We start from the raw sequence: 24,812 nt of genomic DNA, 5'->3' as shown, positions 1-24,812 counted from the left end.
TTGTTAGATGCAAGCAAAATTAAATGTTGCCTCAACCAGAGCCACCTCACATCTAAGCATTTTTAATACCAAGATTTCTTATGAAATTTCATTTGAAAAAAATGTCCCACTAATAAGAGAAGTATGAAGCAACCAGTCTACAGGATAAAATTCAAAGTCTTTAGCATAAAATAAAAGGTCTTTCAAAGCCTGGTCCCCATCAACTCTCTCAGATCTTATTTCCCACTACCTCCTGACTGAAAATAAACTCTGTAGCAACACCAAACTGCCTATAGTTCCTCATAAATACCACAATGTTTCTCATCCTTGTAAATTTGCCAGTATTGTAACTTCCAAATGATTACTGCCTGGTTTTGTTTTATTTAATGTTTAAGAAATAGATTACGCTATGAGAAACAAATGCCACATTAGGAGTCCATGTGGGACTGAGCTTGGGTGACTTCCACTACACTGGGTTGTGGGAGGACAGGGTCCCCAGGTCAGGTGTTGTTCCCTAGGTCTCTCTGTGCCCCTAGGGTGGGCCAGGAGTGACACCACAGGAAGTCCTCCTTCTCACCTCTTCTCTTTGCACAGTTGTAGGACTAGAGCAAGGCACAGGCTGCTCCCAGGAGTAATATTTCTTTATGGCTCATTAGGTGAAGAAGAGAAAGATATTCTGGACATTCAAGAAAGAACTACTGCACTCCAACCATGGGTAACCCAAGGAGCACAATATCCTGTTGATCAAAACTGAAATGTTCTCTTTTATCTGTTAAAGCATTCTTCATTTAGGCAGTGGTTCTCAACCTTTCTAATGCCGCGACCCTTTAATACAGTTCCTCATGTTGTGGTGACCCCAACCATAAAATTATTTTCGTTGCTACTTCATAACTGTAATTTTGCTACTTAGGCGACCCACAGGTTGAGAACTGCTAGCAGGGTCGCCTAAGACCATCGGAAAACACAGATATTTACATTACGATTCATAACAGTAGCAAAATTACAGTTATGAAGTAGCAACGAAAATAATTTTATGGTTGGGGGTCACCACAACATGAGGAACTGTATTAAAGGGTCGTGGCATTAGAAAGGTTGAGAACCACTGCTTTAGGTCAATGGTTCTCAACAGGAGTGGGGAGAGGTAATAGCCTCCCTCCCCCCCTCCCACTCCAAGGGCATTTGGCAATGTCTAGATCATTGTTAGTTGTCACACTTTGGAGTGGGAGCTGTTACTAGCATCTCTTGAGTTAGGCCAAGGATGTGCTAAACATCCCATAATGTACAAGAGGGCCCCACAACGGAGAATTACCGCCCCAAATAACAGTGCCAAGGTTGATAAATGCTACTTTTATTTCTCAGTTTGATACCATATCTTTCAGGAAAGCCTTCCTGAATAAACCAGACTGAGTTAGGTATGTCTTCTTGGATTCCCATAGTACTTAGTGTTGTATTGTACGGTCATGCGTCACTTAATGACAGGGATAAGTTGTTAGGAAATCTTGTCATTGTGCAAATATTATAGAATGTACTTCCATAAACCTAGATGATCTAGACTACTACATACCTAGGATTATGGTATAGCACAGTGGTCGGCAAACTCATTAGTCAACAGAGCGGCAAACTGCGGCTCGCGAGCCGTAGTTTGCCAACCACTGGTACCGTGCACTTTATAAACACTGTATGCTTAGGTTATACTAAATTTATTTTTTAAAATATTTTTCTTTCTTCAGTAAGAAATTAACCTTAGCTGTAACATTTTTACTTTATAAACTTTTTAATTTTTTTTTTTTACTTTTGACTCCTTTGTAATAATACTTAACTTAAAACACAAGCACACTGTAACATTATTACAGCAATGACATCAGGAGGCAATAGGAACTTTTCAGCTCCATTACAATTTTATGGGACCACTGTCATAAATGCGGTCCATCAATGACAATGACCAAAATGTCATTATGTGGTGTATGACTATATATGAATCTGCTTCTTCCATTAGATCACATGTAATTTTCAACCAGACACCTTAACATTGTTCCTAGCACATAGTAGGTACTCAGTAGAGTAGCAGAGACTGCTATCTGCCTACCCTAATATCTAATCTATTCCTCTTAGTTAAAAGAACACCAACTCTCAGTTGGGCGCATGGTCACTTGGAATAAAGACTACATTTCCCCACCCCCCTTTTATATATGGTCATAAAACTTAAGTTATGGCCAATGGAATGCAAGAAGAGCTACCTGCAAGCTATTAGGAAATATCCTAAAAAAGTACTAAATGCCCCTTCTTATTTGCCCACTCTACTCCAACCCTGCTGTTTAAGACATAGATGATAGGACCAGAGCTCCAACTTGGACCATTAGGATGTTGGAGCCAAAAGCTGAAGCAGCCTTGGTATGTCTTCTTTTATATAATTAGCCACTATTTTGTTTAAAACCATTGTTATTTTGGATCTCTATTTTTTGCAGACACCTAATCTAAATTAATAAATAATCTAATACCCAACTTTTACTTTTTGTCATCAATTGCCATATTCTTCAATAAAATACAAATTGTGCTTTATTAATTTACATTCTTATTCTACTTCTCATTCTTCACTGACATATTCTGAAATATATACTTTTTCCTCTGCTGTTTTCCTTTAGCAACCTGTTTTGTTGTCAATTATAGTCCCTGTTTATTCAATCACCCTTCTCCAGCTAAGGGTTCTCAGCTACTTATCTCTTCAGTTTGATTTGAAAGAGAAGCACAGTGATTTCCACAACTCCAAAGGCATTCCTCTTAGATGGTATTTGATTAACAACTGGTTTTATAAAGATAGATTTACTGCCTTCACAAAGGATAAGTAATCCAAAGTAAATAGGCTTGTTCTCTGATAATTTTGTTTTAAATATGGGTTTTGTTTTTTTAAATATATTTTATTGATATTTCACAGAGAGGAAGGGAGAGAGATAGAGAGCTAGAAACATCGATGAGAGAGAAACATCGATCAGCTGCCTCCTGCACACCTCCCACTGAGGATGTGCCCGCAACCAAGGTACATGCCCTTGACCGGAATCGAACCCAGGACCTTTCAGTCCGCAGGCCGACGCTCTGTCCACTGAGCCAAACTGGTTTCGGCTCTGATAATTTAATGGAAAAAATGTAATATTTATAAAGTTCTTCTGGGATATTTTAATCTGAGCTAGTTGAGCTCAGGTAATCCTAATTTGCATGCTATTAATTTTACATGCTGTAGAAGTGATCATAATTTATAGGAATATAGCCTGTCTTTGTCTTAATTTGCTCATAATATTCTTGTTATTCTTAAATCTCTATTCTTTGTACCTCCTCAAAAATATTTCCATTTTTAAAAACTTTTTTGTATTGTTTTCACTTATTTAATCTTCCCTTGCTATGGATCTGATTTCTAGTTGTTTTTTCTTATTAGAAGCTTTAGAGTTGTCAGTTATCAAGTTCTTATTCTCTGGTACTTACCCTGCTATTATATTTGTCATTCTAACCTATTTGTGCTTAAGAGTTATATATTCATTTCTGTTCTAAGAGTGGACACACTTCTCTCTGAATTATAGTTGTGATTCATGTACTTGTTCTGTTTAAGCATTATCATTACATTGTTTTGTTTTTCTGACTTTGTTTCTGACCTAGTAAATTTTTTGGCTAATCCGTTCTCTCATCCTTGAGTATACCTTTGGTGGGCTTTTTTGTTATTTTTACTGATTTTTATTTGTTCCAGGTAATTTTATAGTACCTTAATGAGTCTAATAGTAGAAACAACTGTACATTCTAGTAACTTCTTGAGTATTCCCAGATGGAAATGGCTGAAATTCCACAAAAATTCCACAATTCATGAAAAAAGAGCAATGTAAAGAGCTTACTGAAAGGTGAACATGGTGGTGGATGGATCTAACACTTACTTCTATTTCTTACTCAAAATATTTGAGAAGCAGGTCTCAGCAGTAGATACCATTCACTAATCAGCAAGATCCTCTTCCATATTCAATCACTGGGAGAATTCTTCTGCAATACATCTATTTGCATAAAGTATTTTCCTTATACTGTACTCCCCCTGCCTTTCTACACAAACATTTATTTTCCTTTTAAAAAAAAATTTTCATTTGTTGGAAGCCGCCAATTGCCTTCACTAGCAGAGAGGTGTGGACAAGGAACCCAGAAGGCTGGTTAACCTTGAAGGCTCTGAAAGGTCAGAGCCAAGCACCCACTGTCTAGTTGAGACAAAGGGAGCTGAAGCAACTTCCACCTTTTATTCTTACGTAAATCCTTACTGATTGGCTATTATTGGAATCGCCTGCCTAAGGGCTATGGGTGTATCCCAAAACCTGAATAAAAGGGATCGAAAGGCTGGAGCAAAGCGGAGTCCTTCCTCTTGAGCTGGGCTCCCGCCTGGCCCCCAATATTTCCAAATTAATATTTTCTAGTCTCTTTCATTTGTGTGCGGCCTTCTCCAGAGCCCAAACCCTGAACCTGAACCCTGAACCACGCGGGACGTTGGGGGGGACACTCACATTCATCGATTTCAGAGAGGAAGAAAGAGGGAGCGAGAGATAGAAACTTCAATGGTGAGAGAAAAATCAATTGGCTGCCTCCTGCATGCCCCCTACTGGGTTCCAAGCCCGTAACCCGGGCATGTGCCCATAACCGGAATTGAACCTGGGACCCTTCAGTCCACAGGCAAACATTCTATCCACTGAGTCAAAATGGCTACACAAATATTTCTTGAAAGATAAAGGCAAAAACACATTTTAAAATGTCTTGTTTTTTTTTCCTTTTTCTACTCTATTAATTTGGAAGAATAAACTACTACTATCTATCTATATCCTATCTAATAAAAGAGTAATATGAAAATTGACCATACCTCTGCTACACACACAAGCCACGCCCACCACCCAATCAGGAGCGGGTATGCAAATTAACCCAAATAGATGGCTGTGGCCACAGAGAGAACAGGAGGCCTGGGTTTCCCCGGCAATGGAGGAAGCCATGCTTTCCACCTGCCCTGGCCTGCCATGGCCTCCGCTTAAGGCTACAAAGTTTCAATTATAGAAGATAAATAAATCCCAACAAAAATGGCTGTGGCCACAGAGCAAGCAGGAGGCTTGGCTCCACTCAAGGCTACAAAGTTTCAATTACAGAAGATAAATAAATCCCAGAATCCAGGGCCTCCGCTTGGGTCGCCGGGGGGTGTGGACGGCCTGCAAACCACCACAGGCCCCTCGCCCAGGCCACTTCATGCCCCAAGGGAACCCCCACCCTGATCTGGGACACCCTTCAGGGCAAACCAGTCAGCCCCCACCTGTGCACCAGGCCTCTATCCTATCTAATAAAAGAATAATATGCAAATTGACCGTCACTCCAACACACAAGATGGCCACCACAAGATGGCCAGCAGGGGAGGGCAGTTGGGAGGAACCAGGTCTGCAAGGGAGGGTAGTTGTGGGCGATCAGGCCAGCAGGGGAGGGCTGTTGGGAGGGACCAGGCCTGCAAGGGAGGGCAGTTGGGGGTGATCAAGCGTGCAGAGGAGGGAAGTGAGGGGTGACCAGGCTGGCAGAGGAGGGAAGTTGGGGGCAACGAGGCCTGCAGGGAAGGGCAGTTGGGGGGGACCCAGTCCTGCAGGGGAGAGCAGTTAGGGGTGACCAGGCCTGCAGGGGAGGGCAGCTAGGGGTGACCAGCCCTGCAGGGGAGGGTAGTTAGAGGCAAACAGGCTGGCAGGGGAGCAGTTAGGCATCAACAGGCTGGCAGGGGAGTGGTTAGGGGGTGATCAGGCTGGCAGTCAGAAGCGGTTAGGGGCAATCAAGAAGTCAGGCAGGTGAACAGTTGGGAGCCAGCAGTCCTGGATTGTGAGAGGGATGTCCGACTGCCCGTTTAGGCCTGATCCTATCGGAATCGGGCCTAAACGGGCAGTCAGACATCCCTTGAGGGGTCCCAGATTGGAGAGGGTGCAGGCTGTGCTGAGGGACACCCCCCCCCCACCGTGCACGAATTTCATGCACTGGGCCTCTAGTATGTTTGTGTGTGTGTGTGTGTGTGTATATATATATGTATGCCTAATATACAAAGTGTCCCCTCGGGAGTTCGACCAACCAGGAGTTTGATCACTTGCTATGACGTGTGCTGACCACCAGGGGGCAGCACAGAACAAAGGAAGGCCCTGGCCGGCAGCCGGCAGCCAGGGAAGGGAGGCCCTAGCCGGCAGCCAGCATCCACTAAGGACCCTACCCGTGCATGAATTTCGTGCACTGGGCTTCTAATTTACACTAATAAAAGAGAAAGATGCAAATTGACCATACCTCCATGACGCCCACCAGCCAATCAGGAGTGAGTATGCAAATTTACCCAACAAAGATGGAGGGTTAATTTTCATACGCAGGCACGGAGTGAAGACTACAGGCTCCGGCCCGAGCGAAGACTGAAGACTGAAGACAACTGAAGACTGAAGACTGAAGAGGCTTGGCTTCTCTGCTATGGCCAGAGCGGAGAAGCCAAGCCTCGCTGCGGCTGGAGTGGAGAAACCTAGCCTCAAGGCTTGGCTTCTCTGCTGTGGCCGTAGCAAAGGCCTGGGTCCCGGGTGCTGGAGGAAAACCAGTGCCAGCAGCCAGGGGAAGGAAGGCCTATTGCACGAATCTTGGTGCAACGGGCCTCTAGTTTACTATATTATGGGTGAATCTCATGTTAAATAAAAGAAGCCAGGCACAAAATAATAGTTACAATTGCATTTATATGAAGTTCAAAAACAAGCAAGAATAATTGTTTTTGAACTTCGCATACAACCTCATATCACCGCTGGGTGCTAGTAGTTTTCTGTATCTTGATATGGATGTTGATTATACAAATGTATACAGATGTAAACATTCATCAAATTGTACACTGAATATTTACATATTTACTATATGTTATACCTTAATTTTTACTAACTCATATGGTGGCAAGTGTCTTGGGAATAAGCATTGGAAGTTCTACTCATGGTTCTGCCATTTGTGACTCTTGACAAAGCATAGGACCTCACTGGGTGTTCATTCCATATACTAAATGCTAAGGTTTCTTTCCCTTCTGAAATCCATTCATTCGAAATGTCTATGAACTTCCTTGGTCTTCACATTTGACTTAAACGTAGTAAATATATATGCAAAATTATATTTTCCTGATTTCCACCACATATAACTTGAGCATATCTCTTTAATCCCCACTTGGAAAGACTGGGGAGTCTAATAGGCTTATTTTATAGTAACAGAAGGAACTAGCATCAGAATCTCTGGGTCAACATACAAGCACACAAAGTGAAAGGCTTACCTAAGACCACAGGTGATTAGAAATTAGTTATGGTCTACAGGTGATTAGAAATTAGTTATGGTCTATTATCTGGAAGGGAAAAACAATAAACTGTGATAACAGTAGCTAGAGCTGTAATTTATCTGAATCAATAAAAATAAACTATAGCCACTAGAGTGATGATACCTAATAGTTTGTAATTAATAACTAAAAGCTAGGTGCAGAAAGGCAGCTTTTCCTTTCAAATTGTCTACATGAAGAATCAATATTGACTGTACAAGTTCTATATACTTTGGAAACAAATCAAGATATTCCTCTGTCAGGACAGGCAGGTTACACAAGGGAAGTACACTGCTTTTTTTTACAGGGAGTAAATACTACTTTTATAAATGAGAAAAAAATAAATAAAATTGTTCTAATCAACTTTTCTTCATGAGGAGCTGCTTCCTAAATTTAACAGTAGTGCCCTGACCAGTTTGGCTCAGTGGATAGAGCGTCAGCCTGTGGACTGAAGGGTCCCAGGTTTGATTCCGGTCAAGGGCATGTACCTTGGTTGTGGGCACATCCCCAGTGCAGGGTGTGCAGGAGGCAGCTGATTGATGTTTCTCTCTTATCGATGTTTCTAATTCTCTATCCCTCTCCCTTCCTCTCTGTAAAAAATCAATAAAAAAATATAAAAAAATAAAATAAAATAAATTTAACAGTAGTCTCCTTTTTTTTTTTTTAATATATTTTATTGATATTTTACAGAGAGGAAGGGAGAGGGATAGAGAGCTAGAAACATCGATGAGAGAGAAACATCGATCAGCTGCCTCCTGCACACCCCCCACTGGGGATGTGCCCGCAACCAAGGCACATGCCCTTGACCGGAATCGAACCCGGGACCCTTCAGTCCGCAGGCCGACGCTCTATCCACTGAGCCAAACCGGTTTTGGCTCCTTTTTTTATTTAAAGCGTTCTGAATTTGTGATTTATTGGACAGCATGGAAATAATGAGTTGAGATTATTTTACAAAAAGAGTTCAAGCTGCTCAGAAAAAGCAACTGCACTTGCTTGGGAAAAACTAGTTCTTCCAACTGCTGCACAAGGAGAGTAGTCTCCATATTTACATCCTCATTTGAGATATGTAAGTCATCAAGTCAGGTTGTCAGATCAAGTCAGGGTACCCTAATTATCCTATATCCTATATAATAAAAGCCTAATATGCAAATCGACTGAATAGCGGAATAACCAGTTGGAGGGGGGTGGGGCCGGCAAGCAGGCAACACCAGGCCAGCCAAGGCAGGTGCCAGCAGGCAGAGGGAGGGAACAGTGATCAGAAGGTGTGACAGCAACCAGCAGTGGTGGCAGTGGGGCAATGGAAGGCAGGGCCGGCAGCTGGTGCTAGCCCCCAATCGGCCTGCCAGTCGCCTCCCGCAGACAGAGGCCAGACTGCAGCTTAGGCCCGCTCCCCACCTAAGCTATCAGCTGGACATCCCCCAAGGGCTCCCGGACTGCAAGAGGGTGCAGGCCGGGCTGAGGGACCCCCCCATCTGGAGTGTACAAATTTTCGTGCACCGGGCCTCTAGTCACTTCATAAGAAAGGGGAAAATGTAATAGTTTTAGAAGTATTTGAATCTAAGGGACTCCTTGTATGGATTAAGCTTCCAAATTTCAGAGATCCTCTAGCCTGTTGTATAAATCAAAAGAGGATGTATCCATCAGATGACAAAAGAAGCACTACATGTAATAAAATGCCACAAGAAAGACGCTAACCCACTGAGACCACGGCATGGATTCCAATTCTGGCCTTGCCATCTGAATTTGAGTAAATCATTTTGATTTTTCTGACTCAGTCTTCCTACCTATAAAATGAAGTTCGGGAGTTGAATCGCTCACTGTGACATGCACTGACCACCAGGGCGCAGTGTGGAACATGGCGGAGGACCAGTGGCAGCAGGGCGCTGAGGGAGCAAGGGAAGGAGGAGGCGGGGAGGCCAGAAGGTGGGGAACCTGATTGAACCTGATTGCCGGCCAGGCCTAGGGACCCTACCCATGCATGAATTTCATGCACCAAGCCTCTAGTATATATACATACACAAATACATCTTTATTAGCTAAATATAGGGTCAAAATAAAAACATAACATCTACTCACTTTGACAGAGATACTCCCCCAGCTTTCCCAATCATCTCTTCATGGTGTAATACTGAGTGGTTCCACGGAATATGGAGGAACTTTAAGAGTGTTCGCATCCACCGTTCAGGATGTAAGACAAGTTGTTCATAGTGAACTAGCATGCATTTTTTATAGCCAACCTCCATACACTGGTTATACATGGTTTCTATGGCACGATTCCACTTGGTCAAACAGTCCCTGTAGCTGTTCAGGTCAAACCCAGCTATAGTAACTTTTCGAGAAATCATTGAATGTACTGACGCCCGGCCATCTCGGACCATCAGGAGAAATTTGGCATTGGGAAATAATCTAGCAAGGTAAGTTAAGGACTTCAGGGCAAAAGGATCTTTATTACATAAATAAGGAGCTGGCTCCCCATGCTTAACAATGATTTCTAGTAAGAAGGCTTGCATGGCAGAATCTAGGACTTCATCGGTGACACCAGCCTCATCCAAGCGTATTTTCTCTTTACTCGACCGTGACCACATCTGCTTCAGGGCCAGGATTCGGGGAATGACCCTGGTTTCCTCTCCACAGCGAATATCAGGATGTGCATCTAACATGGCCCTCATGAGTGTGGTTCCACTCCGAGGCACACCTCCAATAAAAATTAAAGGCATATCTTTGTGATAGGCAAAGGTTTTGTTGGCTTTGATGTCCAGGCCAGTTCGCACAGTCATCTTTGTGCTTTCCAATTTGAGAGGCTGACTACGTTCCTCTATTCGGTGATGGCATTCCATGGCGTGTTGGCCCAAGTAAAACACAGTCACAGAACTAATCACCAGACATGCCAATAGTAAGTTCTGCTTCAGTTTTGCAACCATCTTGATGTGGTTATCTTTTTATTAAACAGATATTTTGCTCAAAATTATTTCCAGAAAATGTTCAGGCCATGGAGATTCTTTTCCAGAAAGATGATCAACATCTAATAGGAAAAGGAAATAGTTATATTATTAAGATTGTTTATAAATTAGTCATCAGTTACAGTGATAACATTTTAGCTAGAAAGAAGCCGAAGCTCTTAGATCCTTGAATATTCTTAGAACACAAATATACAAAAGTGAGAGCAAAAATAAATCAACATTTCCAATCAGAAACAGCTTCATAATCTGACAATTCTGAAACTATGCACAAAATGGAAAATCTAATAAAACTATTTCCATCAGTGAATCAAGTGAATATTTAGTATGCCCAAGTATATCTGGAGTCTAACCCAAGGCTCATGTCTGGTATTTAGATTTGATTCATCCCCCAAAAGTCATTATCTCCACATTCTACTATGAAGAGAAATTATAAAAAAATATACAACTTCTAAATCTTTAACACACATTCAATTTATTCATCCCACAAATTATTTATTTGGGTACTACAGGACAGATACTTGGGCTTGGCTGAGGATAAACTTTGAAAAGGACAGCAGTGCAGTGACCCATGCTCTCAGGAAACAAAATCTTGTGAACAGACAGATATGCAAACAATGACAATAAAATGCGATCAGAGCCTTAGTAAAAATAAGCACAGTGGACAATGGAAGTAGAATTAAAAGCAACAAATTAAGTCTACCTGAGGAAGCTATAAAGGCCTTATAGAAAACTAGTAACCCGGTGCACGAAATTCGTGCACATTAAAAGGAAATTAATTAGAGGAAATATTTTAATATTGCTATTTGCCCTTTCTCTATAATAGAAGTGTCAGAGATGAAAGAAAATTAGTAAAATGTATATGAAAATCTTCTTCCTGTCAGAGTCTGGGGCGTGCCATGGGAACCAGAGTCAAGTCCCCACCTACCCACGTGTACCTCAAAATCACACGAGACCCAGACCTGGCTGGTAACACCCCCATTGGGCTAGATCCAGACCCAGCCAGCCCTACCCCGTCAAGCCCTGCCAGGAGGGGGGCGTGCCTTGAAGTCCCCTGGCCTGGGCCAGGAGGCGCGGCCACAGTCCCCCATCAAGCCCCACTGGGTGGGAGGGGGGCGTGGCCTCAGGTCCCCTGGCCTGGTACCAGAGCGGGGGGGGGGGTGCAGCCTGAGGTCCCCCATCAAGCCCCATGGGCGGGGGGCGGGGGGGGGGGGAGATGGCCTGAGGTCCCCCGTCAAGTCTCACATGGCGAGGGGCATGGCTTCAGGTCCCCTGGCCTGGTGTCGGGGTGGGGGGCATGGCCTGAGGTCCCCTGTCAAACCCCACCAGGCGGGGGGCACAGCCTCAGGTCCCCTGCCGCGGCCCAGCGCCATGCAGCCTAAGGTCCCTGCTGATTGCTTGTTAAGGCTCGTACGGGAACTCGGCCTCCGCTGTGGGTGCAGCCAACTTGTGTTACGGAATCCCTGCCTCCGCGGTGGGTGCAGCCATCTTGTTATGGTGTGACGGTCCATTTGCATATTCCCTCTTTATTCGATAGGATAAGAGGGACAGCTATTCCAAGCAATAGGAACGTGTGTGCAAAAGCACAATGGCATGGCAGAATACAGCATAATTAGGTAACAAGTAGCAGGAGGGCTGGTGTATCGGGTGCAAAGAAAATGTGTGTGTGTGTGTGTGTGTGTGTGTGTGTGTGATCTAGCCGAAGGACAGATAAGATAGGGACACACACAGCATTCTAAGCTGAGGATGACCAAAGATGTGGACATTCAGAAACAGAGCATGTGTGTAAAACATACATACTACATAAAATATACATGCTATGGAACTGCTAGCTTAACTAGACAAAGCAGATAGCAATCAGACTATACAGAGACTAAAAAAAATTATCCTGAATCCTCAGAGGGCAAGTGGGATGGCTAATTTTATGTGTCAACTTGATTAGGCTATGCAATGTTTGATCAAATACCAATCTAGATGTTGCTGTGCAGGTATTTTTTTATATAATTAACAATTAAATCAACAGACTTGGAATAAAGCAGATTATCCTCCATAATACAAGTGGGCCTCATCCAACAGTTGAAGTCCTTAAGAGTAAGGACAGGTCCTGAAGAAAAAGGAATTCTCCTCAAGACTGCAGCACAGAAGCCCTGCCTGAGTTCCAGCCTGCTGCCCTGAGGAATTCGGACTCAAGGCTAACATCAACTCTTACCTCCTTGGCTCTTCTACAGACTTTAGAAATGCCAGCACCACAACCACATGAACCAATACCTTAAAAACTTCTCTCTCCTATAATATACATATAAATAAATTTGTAAACACACACACACACACATACACACACACACACACACACACACACATACACACACCCTGACTAACAGTAAGTATATCTGGGAAAAATGACCAAAAGAATACATTCTGAGAGGCAGGATGTGTAGTTATGGACTCATGAGAAGGTAGGCAATTCTTCCCAAAAATCCTTATAAAGTAGAATGAAATTGACAAAGTAACCCTTTCACAGGCCTCTGGAAATCTACCAGAGGATACAACAATCCAAGAAGCATTTATATTTGAAAAACTGATAAATGTTGAATAAGAACAGAGTCTCTAGCCTGAGACTATTTTTGCCTAAGACTATTCGACTTCAGCACCCACCCATTCAGCAGGTACAAGGTTCTGCAGGTCAGAGCAAGGCAGGACAAACTCTGAGGACTGGCAGCTTTTGATCAAAGGGAAATCAATCACTCAGTCTGGAGTGCTGTGCTGCCAGTGTAAGTGATGTTCCAGGTGGCAGGTGAGCAAGGAGGGTTAACAGCTCTAGTAGGCTAAGATGGGAGTCATGGTTGCAAGTTCGTGGCCAAAACTGAGGCTGCACATAGGCAGAAAGGAGACCTGAAGGGATTGAGTGGAAAGTGAATGTCGGCAGATTTGAAAATGGCCTGAACTCTGAATGTGCTCATCCACCCACACACAGATCCATTGTCAGAGGACAAGCCTCACTGGTTCAAGATGTTTGAGCATAACCACTGCCCTCTAAACTACACAGACAAGGGGGTAACCCTTAGAAAGCCATGTTTTAAAAAATTCAAAACAATTGTGTGTGTGTGTGTGTATCTGAGCAGCTACATCAGTTTACATTTATATAAAATGCCCATACAAGGCAGATTTACAGAGACAGAAAGCAGAGCGTGGAAGCAGATATTCAATGACAAACAGGCATGAGGGGACTCTGAAGTGATGGAAATGTTCTAAACCTGGACTGTTGTGATAGCTGCAAAACTCTCTAAAATCTACTAAAAATCACTGAATTGAACCCTAATGATGGGTAAGTTTTATGGTATATAAGTTGTACCTCAATACAGCTGTGTTGTTTTTTTAAAGAATACATTCCTAGAAAAATATTTTGATATTCTCAGTAGGGTACACTAGCCAAGATCTGGTTTCTGTTACTTATGTATTCATTCCTTCACTCACATATTTGAACACATATTATTGTGCCAGGCACTGTACTTTGTTATAAAGCTGCAACAAAGAACCACAAAGTGATAATAGGTTGAGAGGAAAAGATCAGCTTAATAAGAAAAGACTGTAAAGAAAAAAAAGCATTAAGATAATTGGTAGCAATATAGCACTGAAATATCTATGCAGAAAACTGTATCCATGATATAGAAGACACACTTAAGATATTATTACCATATACAAAATATTCACCAGTCAACTATAGCAGCAACCAATAGTATCTGATAACAATTTCCCATTAAAATACCCCCAAATTCCCAGTAAAATACATAAAATACAAAAACTGGAAATACATGATCAATGTATTTCCTTGTCCAGAACCATACTTGTAAATCAGTTTAATGCATAATACTTTACTGATAGGACCTATCAATGTTTATTTGCCCAATTCTCTATTGTTATTTACTTGTTTTTAAATTTTCATGACTATAAATAACACTATGAGAAATATCCTTGTATATACTAGTATAAACATCTTTGCACACATGATTATTTTCTTAAACTAAATTTTTAGAAGAGGAGTTGCTAGGTGAACAGGTATGGGATGTACTTGATTACAAAGCATTTAATATATATTTATTTTATCTCTTTCTCACACCCAACATTCAAATCTGACCAAAAAAATCTATTGGCTCTACTTTCAAAACCACTTCTCAACACTTCCACTAGCTACGCCAGCATCTCTCACAAGGATTACTAAAGGAATCCTTACTTCTATTCCTGCCCTCCTAAAATCTATTCTCAAATTCAACATTCAGAGGGATCTTTTAAAAATGTAAGTCAGAAAATATCATTTCTTTGCTCAAAGCCTGGAACTGTTTTTTCAAGGTGGTCTTGAAAAAGCTTATTTTAAGACATCCAACATTAAATCTGTATTAAATTTCTGTCTCTTTTTCTTGAGTTTCTTGATCTATCAAGAAGTCTTTATAGGCATCAAAAGTAGCACTGAGGTCAGGCTAATATATCATCATTCCAAAACAGTGTTGTGCAAAGTAATTGAGAGGTATCTCTTAACACTAAAGGTTTCATAAGGATTCAATGAAGGCAACTCCCTCTTTACTAAAGGATGATAAAAAAGAACACCATACTGTATTTCCAAGCACAATAGATAGCTGTATCAACACCATTTTGGGAGATTTTTTTCAAGTTTTAATATCAGTTGTATTTTAAACACTGTCTCCCCCAACACACATGAGCGGGGGGAGTATTTCTATAGCCCTTCAGGATGTTTGAAAGTAAGTGTGACAGTGGTCAAAGGCCTTATAAGGGATATTAAAAAGAAAAAGAAGGGGATTTTTTTGCTTCCCCAGAAACATTCACATTACTTTTCACTAAGCTTATGAAGCCTACTATTCTCTCTTTGGATGTTTCTAAACTTGGAAAATCACAGAATTATACATCATGAGTGCTAATGGGACCTCCAAATCATTTGGTCCAATGTTCTCATTTTATAGATATACAAACTGAGGTTCTCACCACCACCCTAAATCTTACCTATTCTTCAAAGGTCACTTTTCTTTTTATTATGTATATTTTCCTTACTCCAAAAATATTTTCAGTTCCTGAGGCTCTGTCCCCTACCACAGCATGTGTCCAGGGGTTCATTTGAACAATAGCTTTGCCGGCACACCATGCTTAACAGAGCACCAGGTCACCAGGTCCACTGAGCCTTCAAAGAGCATCAGTAAACTAACCAAACTGAGAAGTACATTTCTCTAAAAGAGAGATGCTGTGCAGCTTGTGGACTCTATTCACATCTTTATACTAATTCTTCTCAAAATCTTGAAAAAATTAGCCCTATAATTTAAGAAGTATTGTACAGGAAAAGCTGGTCTAACCATTTCCCTTAAATATTCAATCACTATGCACATGCATTGCATACATGCGAGCACACACAACACACACACAGGGGCCTCTTTCCATTACTTTAAACTCCATTTCACTGTATTTTCAGACAAGCAGTATAAATATTTTCTCAACTGGGACATTTAAAGAGCTGAGGCTGAGCCAGAAGGGAATACTATAAGTTTAGTCTCATTTTTATCTCCAGGGGGAAGAAAAAGCATTGAAACACTGTAACAAACATATCTGAGAAATCACTATTAATAGCACTGACTGCCCTTTCCCAGCAAGCTAAATAGAAGACTCCCAGAAATACTGCTCTACAGAATGAGAGTGCTGACATTATACTTTTATACTTACATCTTTGCAAATTTTATAAACATTTTTAATAAAAAACAGCATCATTCAACAAAAGTAGAGGTACAGAGTCTGGTAGTCAGCAAGACCACGTCCAACACTCAGCCATACACACAGGTCCAAGCACATGCATTGTGCTTTTATAATCATGGAAGTGGCCATGTGCTGGGTCCAATGAGATGCTGGGTAAATGTTCCAGCAAAAGATAAATTATAGGAATGCAATGATCTCTTAAAAACTTGTTTCGTTAATCATTAGCTCCTTGCTTCCCATGCCTATTTATGATGCCAACTAATGTCGCAAATAGCAACAGTCAATGCCATTTTGTCTGCTGTCTAAAGTTCAATCTGCAGGGTATGGCAAAAGTAGGTTTACAGTTATTTGTATGGAAAATAATACAATAATTAATAAGTAATACTAAGAGAATAAACTCTGTGTTTTGTGTACTCACAACTGTAAACCTCCTTTTGCCTCACCCTGTATAGCTGGTTTCTCTACTCACTTCTAGCTCTTGAACTTGCCAATTAATGTTTCTAGGAGTTAATCTGAATAGCTTTGCCAATCAGCAAATAAACCCATGTTGCAAGATCAATCCCTATGTCAGCTCATGGTCAGAGCACAAACATGAGAACATGTTTTTCTAGCTACACACTGGAGGCCAGCACTAGAACCACCGACAATAAATGGCAAATAGTAAGAAGACCATGTTATACACAGCTGATGATCTCTGGGAATCTGCTGGGACACATATTCTTGAAGAAGCAGTATACTAGGGTTTTGTTTTCAATAAACACCATGGTCAGGAGGGAAAAGAGTTGGTCAAATACTAAGAACTGGACCTAATGCCTAGAACACAAGAGATAAGTGCACAAGTTAACTCGAGCATAACTTTATTAATAGTTCAAGTTAAATGAAATTGTCTCAGAAATATCTGAGGGCAGATGTGTGTATGGGGAGAGGGTTATATATGAAATTAGATGGCTATGAGTTAATAAATGTTGAAGCTGAATAATAAGTACTTATGGATTCAATGTAATTTTCTATTTTTAGATATGTTAGAAAATTTTCATTATAAGAGCTAAAATGAAATAAAACAAACAGTTTACCAAGTTCTAACCTTCTCAAACCTGCAAATCAGAAGATCACTGTAGGCTAATCATTCTTCTTCTAGATTCTTCACTAATGCTTATTGTCTATGGAAACCACCCATGAGAGAAAACACAAAGATAGCAAATTTGCTCAAATTACATCCTCTCATTCAGTAATTCAATTATGCAATTTAACACCAACCTTCTAATTTTCAGAATTAAAAGTAACTGGAATAGAAAAAGGAGAAAAGAAGATGGCGTTGAATTAATGTAAAAGAAGCATAGTATATAAGTCAGAAGACTTGGGGTCTAGTCTGAAATCAGTTTTTTCTTAGCCATATGGATCTAGTTCAGCGATTTTCAACGTGTGTGCCACAGGAATTTTTAAAACATGCAATACCTGACTATTTAGTCAGGGGAAGTGACCTCTTTTCCCTTAGATTGTCAAATAAAAAAAAAAATGACAACAGCCAACACAGTAGCCATCCAGTGTGAGTGAATCAAAATTATACCTATTTTTTTGTCAGATTGACAAAGAATATATTTTTTGGTGTGCCACAGAATTTCAGTAATTTTAGAAATGTTGGTGTGCCACAAGATAAAAAGATTGAAAATCGCTGACCTAGATAAATCACTGAGCATTAGTTCCCTTGTCCATAAAATAGGAATAATGATAATCAAACTCTTTTTCACATGTAATTAGAGTAGAAATTATGAAAAGAGGGAAGAGCGGAAGTGCAAAAGGTAAAGGAACACCAGAACGTTCTCCTTCCTTTCACAGAGGGGCTATGACAATCAAGGGGGTAACATGTGAAAAGACTGAAAGAACAGGGGCCTGTGGCACCCTTCACACACTGGCTCCTGCTCCTCCTCCAGCTGCACCTCTCAGCACTCCTCCCAAGCAGCCTGCACCCTGCAGGGCCACTCCCCCTCCATACCAGGCACCTCCACACTTGGCCTCAGCTCATGCTGCTGCCTTCTTTGTCATGACCCTTCCTCCCTGTTACATGCTTCCTCAGTGCTCTTTTCCCATCTCGCTCTCTCACCCCAGAAATCAATTGTTCTCTCTTTTGTACTTCAAACATTTGGTAAAAACACATTGGTTTGCACACTCATGCACTGTATTGTGGTTAGTTTACCCCACTAGACTATAAATTCCTTTAAAGCACCAATTAACCCATTCATCATCCGTGCAGTCAGTACATGAATATCAGATAAAATATAAAGCAAGGGATTTACAGATAAGCACCTAGTGAAATCTTCTCTCCTAAATCTCCTTAAAATACCTATAGTCATCTGAAACAAAGCAAATATTTAACAGAAAAATGTCAAATGAAACAAGGAACTAACAAAAACAAAGTAATCTGGAGGCCATGGGGAAAAAAATTGCAAACCAAATCATTACCCCAACAGGATTTTTAAAATTTAGTCTAAAGTGGGGTGGGTGGAAGTCAAAGAGGACATAGAAAGGATAAATGGAAAAATCTTTCTTCCTCTTCTATTTCCTGGTAAATGAACCACTTCCTCCAAGATGTCCAAGCTAAATATCTGAGAGCCTTTATGTACTTCTCCCTTAACTTCTCCATAGGTAATTGGTGAAGTCCTGTTCATGCTTCCTCCTTCAATTCAATCTATTCTTCCTTTTCTTCCCCTACTGGCATGGCTTTACTCCTCACCCTCATCCTTTCTCATAAGAATAACTCCCAGCCTCCTAACTGGTACTCTCTGACTTCCTTCAATAAGTTCATGCACTATCCTGTTTTAGCAATGATCTTTCTAAAATGTAAATATACTTAAGACACTTCCCTGCTTAAACCCCTGCAATGACTATTTACTTCTTCCAGAAACAAATCCTTCCCATAACATATAAGGTCCTTCACGATCCAGCCCTTGCCTGCCCGAGACTCTTTCTTTTATCATTCCCCATCACCAACACCGCGTACACACACATTCTCACCCAATGCTGCCTTCATCTTGAACAACCTGTAGCATCTCTTACTCATAACTCCCACTCATCCTTCAACATTCAGCTTCAATGCAGTCTCTTCTAGGAAACTTTCCTGACAGCTCTCTGCCTTGTATGACATAGGTATCTTTTCTAGTACCCTTATACTTACCCATATCATATTTCTTCTTACATTATAGGGTTAATTTGCTTTCTCAATAGATTGTGAAGTCCTTGAAAGTAGGGGCTCTCAAATGAGTTAATGGATTCCTGATTGCCAGTAAGTTAACGTAACTAGGTTCTATGAGTGTAATTAGTTGTGAGTTTTGGGGAGGTATTGACTACATCTTATTCATCTCAGCTTTCCACATAGCATCTACACTAATAAAAGAGAAATATGCAAATTGACTGTACCTCCACGTCAAACATCAGCCAATCAGAAGTGAGTATGCAAATTAACCCAACAAACATGCCAGGTTAATTTGCATACACAGGCATGGAGCGGCCGAGCGGGGCAGGATGCCTGCTATGAGGGGGAGGGCGGGGGGCGGAGGGAGGAGCAGCGCTCTGCCGGGAGCAAGGACTTGCAGGCTCCTGGGTGGCTGGGAGCAAAGCCAGGGGAAGAAAGGCCTATTCTTGCATGAATCTTCGTGCAACAGGCCTCTAGTATAACATAAAATGCTACATGCATTTTGAGCACTCAATAAATATGCATTAAGTGACCCCAGTAAAACTTTCTCACTAAAACCCCAGACAACTAACACTTTCCTATTATTAGAATAATTGTCTTTCCTCCTGCTTCCAGTGTTAAAATATGAGTTGACTATATTTAGAAATACTAAAGTACAAAGTTCACTTCCTGTTTCTCTCCCTCTGACCTTGCTCTTCTAATCCACTCGTTATTGATCAGTCTATTTCATCTGCCTCTGTCACTTTACACTCTTGTTGATAAATGAATCAGAATTTTTTTTGTAATCCCTTGCTCTCATTGCACTAATTCTGTCCTAAAGTCATTTTACATATGAGGAAACTGAAGTTCAGAAAGGATAAGTAACTTACTTAAGGTATCAATATTTAGCAAATTGTTGACCAAATAGGAACCTAAAACTGACTCTAAAACTGTGATAACTACTCCATGGTACTTCCCAGACAGTGGGTCTGGCATGAACCAAAAGCCATGTATGCAACAAGTATGGTGCAAATTAAAGTGAATCTGAGCCGAAACCGGTTTGGCTCAGTGGACAGAGCGCAGGCTGTCAATATATATTTTATTGATATTTTACAGAGAGGAAGGGAGAGGGATAGAGAGCTAGAAACATCGATGAGAGAGAAACATCGATCAGCTGCCTCCTGCACACCCCCCACTGGGGATGTGCCCGCAACCAAGGTACATGCCCTTGACCGGAATCGAACCCGGGACCCTTCAGTCCGCAGGCCGACGCTCTGTCCACTGAGCCAAACCGGTTTCGGCTAAAATATATATTTTTTAAAAAAAATAAAGTGAATCTGACATTGTTATAAGGCTTTCATTACATATGAATTTAAAAATATACCTAGCTTTTGTTTTGTTTTTAATTCAGGAGGACATCTTATAAAAAATTTATATAAAAAATTACAAAGATGCATTTATAAACAACATTTGTAAGAAGTAAACTATAGCTTCCCCTTCGCAGAAGTTCCAGAGCCAAAGGAGGGGTGTACAATGTCTGAAAAAGGAATTCCAGGTGTCCGTGAGGCTCACATTAGTTATGAGTGATGACAAAGACTTTAAGATATCCATGTGTGCTTGCAAATTCAGTCTCAACATCCTTGGGGACAAAAAAAAGCCCAAAAGAGATTCCAGCTGCAGAGAACAATATCAGAGCAAATTACTGATTACATCTGCACGATAAAAACCTACAGAAACACACTCCTTCTCAGGACTGTTCATATATTCAACACATTATAGACAGTGGAGGAAATGGGTTTTGCTGGCTAACAACTAGCTTCTGATGCTGATGCGATATATAGCCTTCAATGTGACCCACGAACATCAGGTTGGCCAGAATACACAGAGCTTCATCGATGCCCATGTTTTCCACAGAATTTCCATGAATTTCAAAGCAACTAGAAAAGCATCCAGAAATAACTGGTGTGTTGAACAAGTACACTTTCTTAAGAAGATTCCTCCTGGTGATTATCTTCAGCTTTTCAAGATTAAGGAAGATACCACAGCAAATAAAAAAAGGGCTCATGCTTCATCAGAGCCTCGTTTAATAGGAGACTGCCTTCACTTAACAGCTTTGGTTACTTCAACAAACTGCAAGAGATGATACTTTTTCAAATGCTCAATGGTTGGTATATGACCCAATAGCATTTTTACTGGAAGTAAATATATCAGAATCATCCTTTTGTTCTTCTGATTTAAATGGTGACAGTGTTCAAAGGCACAGGACAGCGAACATGGCCATTGAACAGTGCTTAAAGGCCATCAAACATGGCCTTTCATCCAATATGGTACCTGTATGTCACCCACTGTGCTGTGCTATAATCATCTTTCAGGTTTGAGTTGTCCATAGTTCTGATGAGCAGTTTACACAAATGAAGTTGGTTGATCTATCATTATTATTATTATTATTAAGTCCTCACTCTAGGAGTGAGCTTATTTTCCCATTGTTTTTAGAGAGAGTGGGGAGAAGGAGAGAGAGAAAAACAACAATTGAGAGAGACACATCAATTGGTTGTCTTTCCACACGCACCCCGACCAGGGGCAGGATCCAACCTGCAACCCAGGTATGTGCCCCTGATAGGAATCGAACCCACAACCCTGCAGTGCACGGGCCATTGCTCTACCCACTGAGCCATGCCAGCCAGGGTGAGTTTGTTGATCATAAAGTAAATCTTGAATAACTAATTCACCAGAAACAGTATCCCCCACTTCTTAGCATCCTCTTTACCAGCATGAGTGTCACTGGCACAGACAGGAAAGTAGCTCATGAACAATTCAGCCGCTTTTACCAACATTTCCCTGACTTTGCTTTTTCCTTTCTTTTCCGACTGCTGATCTGCATTACTGGCAAATACTTAAAGGTCAAGCATAATTGCATACATGCCAGGCAGAGCCCAGTTTTCGTTTTCTCCTTTGGTGAGGCCAACTGAAGCCGTGGATTGGCAACATGAGGATACTTGGAAGACACCAGCTCCACACAGGATGCCCAGTCTCTGGTGTCGATTGCTTCATAAACCTACTATAGGTAGTGATGTGCGCCATGACAATGCCCATCGCTGGGACAGAGTGGAGCCAAAAATATATGAATTATCCTATTATGATCATTTCAGGCCTAATTAGACAGATAGAAAAAAATTCTAAATCTATGTATACATTGTGCTTTGTTTGCATAAATGAGCAGCATGCATATTTGCATACTTTCTCCAAGTCCTTGAAGCTCTCATCTAGATAAGATTAAGAATAGAGAACTAGCCTTGGCTGGTGTGCTCAGTGGTTAGAGCATCAGCTGGCACACCGAAGGGTCATGGGTTCAATACCCAGTTAAGGGCATGTACCTGGGTTGCATGTTCGATCCAAATCCTGGTCGGGGCACATGTGGGAGGCAACCAATCAATGTGTCTCTCTCACATCAATGTTTCTCTCTCTTTCTCTCTTCGCCTCTCTCCCTCCCTTTCACTCCCTTTGAAAAAAAAATCAATGGAAAAAACATCCTTCGATGAGGATTAATAACAACAAAAAAGAATGGAGAACTAGATCTGGTCCCAAGAGATAATAGATATATACAGAAGCTAGAAAGTAGCATGTTCTTTTATCAGCTTAATTTTACTTTAGCATAGTCACTCTCACATATAAGTTCCCACTTTATGAGAAATTATGCCTCTCACACAGTTACTCAGAGCTGAAATTCTGTGATCTCTATCAAAAGCTGGACATCAAGAGGAGAGGAAATCAAGATGGCAGTGTAAGTAAATGCTGGTAACTCGCCACCTCCCACAATCACATCAAAGTTACAACTAAAATACAGAACAACCATTATTCAGAACCACCTGAAATCTTGCTGAATGGAAGTCTTACACTTAGAGAAGTAAGAAGTACATTGAGACTGGTAGGAGGGGTGAAGGCACGGAACAGGCTAGTCCCACACCTACATGAGGCATGTTTTTAATCGGGAGAGATATCTCAGCTGCAGAGGCCTCCTATGAGAACAAAGGGCTCCCAAACCCACACCAGATTCTCAGCCCAGAGTTCAAGAGCTGGGAAGAGAAGTCCCCATAACTTGGGGCTGTAAAAACCAACAGGGATCGTGGCTGAGTAACACGAAGGCTGCTGGAGCCCAGGAAGTTCTTACATGTCCCACTTCCTCTGAGCTCCAGCACTGGGCAGTGGCTTTTGGGGGATCCAGGGACATACAGGGAGGAATGGGACTGTCTGGCATTGGGGCAAGAACTTGAGGGTGGCTTTCTCCCAGACAAGGGTGCTCACAGGGGTCATTGTTCCTGTGCTGTGACCTTCCCGGTTGCAGAGCTGACTAGTAGCCATATCTGAGTTTACACCAGCATGGCTTACATTGTTCGCTCCACCCTAGTGATTCCCTGAGACCCTGCCCCATTCAATTTGCAGCCCCACCCAAGCTGTTGGCAGTGGCTTTTCCACATGAACAGCCTGTCCTGGCTCAGGCTTCAGACTTTGCTAACATTTCTCAAATAAGCAGCAGCTAGTGTCAGCATGCCCCAAACCTATCAGTAAAAGGCCCAAGACCCTGAACTAGCACCAGCCTGCCTTGCTTCACAGCTGGGCCTTGCCTGAGCACTTCCAAGCTCAATACAAGTAGCTTCCATCTGCAGATCTCTCTGTAGCTCCTGCCAGGTAGCCTCAGGCAGTGGCTGACTTTACACCTCTCAGGGGGCCCCAGAGCCAGTGCACCCAGTGGACAGCTTCAGACCATACCAGATTACAACTCTACACATCCACAAGCGACACCCCCAACGGGAGACTCAGTGAGCAACAAAGTCCCACTGAAACAAGTCCTGCTCCATAGGGGTGTCTTCTGCACAGCAACTCTTCCACTGTAGTCATAGCTGGTCCTCACAGCCAGTTGACCTGGAGGTCAATCTCTCACAGTGACGTCAACAGCAATCAGGGCTCAACTACAATAAGACTGTGCACACAGCCCACAGAGGGATGCACCTAGAGTGCCCAGCTCAGGTGACTGGGGAGGCTGAGCCACTGGGCCCTACAGGACACCTACTACATAAGCCACTCTACCAATTCCAGGAGACATAGCAGCTCTACCTAATACATAGAAACAAACACAGGGAAGCAGCCAAAATGCAGAGACAAAGAAAACATGTCACAAATGAAAGAAATGGAAGCAAGAAAACTACTGGATAGAGAGTTCAAAACCATGGTTATAAGGTCACTCAAGGATCTTAATGAGACCTTCAAGGGACTCAAAGAGAGCTTTAAGGGACTTAGTAAGACTTTCAAGAATCTTAGTGAGAATCTCAAAGACATGAAAAAGGACCAGTCAGAAATTAAGCACATACTAATTGAAATAAAGAATAATTTACAGGGATTCAACAGTAGAGTAGAAGATTCTGAGAATCAAATCAATGACTTGGACTATGAAGAAGCAAAAAATACCCAATCAGAAGAGCAAAAAGAAAAAAGAATCAAAAAATATGACAATAGTGTAAAGAGCCTCTGGGACAACTTCAAGCACAACAACATTCACATTATGGGGGTGCCAGAAGGAGAGAGAAAGCAAGATATTGAAAACCTATTTGAAGAA

The 24,812-nt window shown here is 41.6% G+C and overlaps 1 protein-coding gene and 1 pseudogene across 2 annotated transcripts in view; both read right to left on the bottom strand.

Annotated features, from left to right (window-relative positions):
• The window catches only part of TPST1 (tyrosylprotein sulfotransferase 1), an 87,444-nt gene that overhangs the window by 45,763 nt on the left and 16,869 nt on the right, over window positions 1-24,812 (bottom strand). Inside the window, exon 2 of the mRNA XM_080681759.1 lies at window positions 9,401-10,346. Within this exon, the coding sequence (XP_080537885.1) occupies window positions 9,401-10,245 (845 nt within the window). The 5' untranslated portion in view covers window positions 10,246-10,346. The remainder of the gene's footprint in view (window positions 1-9,400; window positions 10,347-24,812) is intronic.
• The window catches only part of LOC308252707 (PCI domain-containing protein 2-like), a 28,416-nt pseudogene continuing 24,570 nt past the window's right edge, over window positions 20,967-24,812 (bottom strand). Inside the window, exons 4-5 of the transcript in view lie at window positions 21,901-22,256; window positions 20,967-21,627 (exon numbers count right to left, since the gene is read on the bottom strand). The product of the transcript in view is annotated as a PCI domain-containing protein 2-like (transcript). The remainder of the gene's footprint in view (window positions 21,628-21,900; window positions 22,257-24,812) is intronic.

This window comes from Plecotus auritus (assembly GCF_963455305.1).
Source record: "Plecotus auritus genome assembly, chromosome: 7".
NCBI lineage: Eukaryota > Metazoa > Chordata > Mammalia > Chiroptera > Vespertilionidae > Plecotus > Plecotus auritus.
This window is presented reverse-complemented; position numbering and strand designations above follow the sequence as displayed.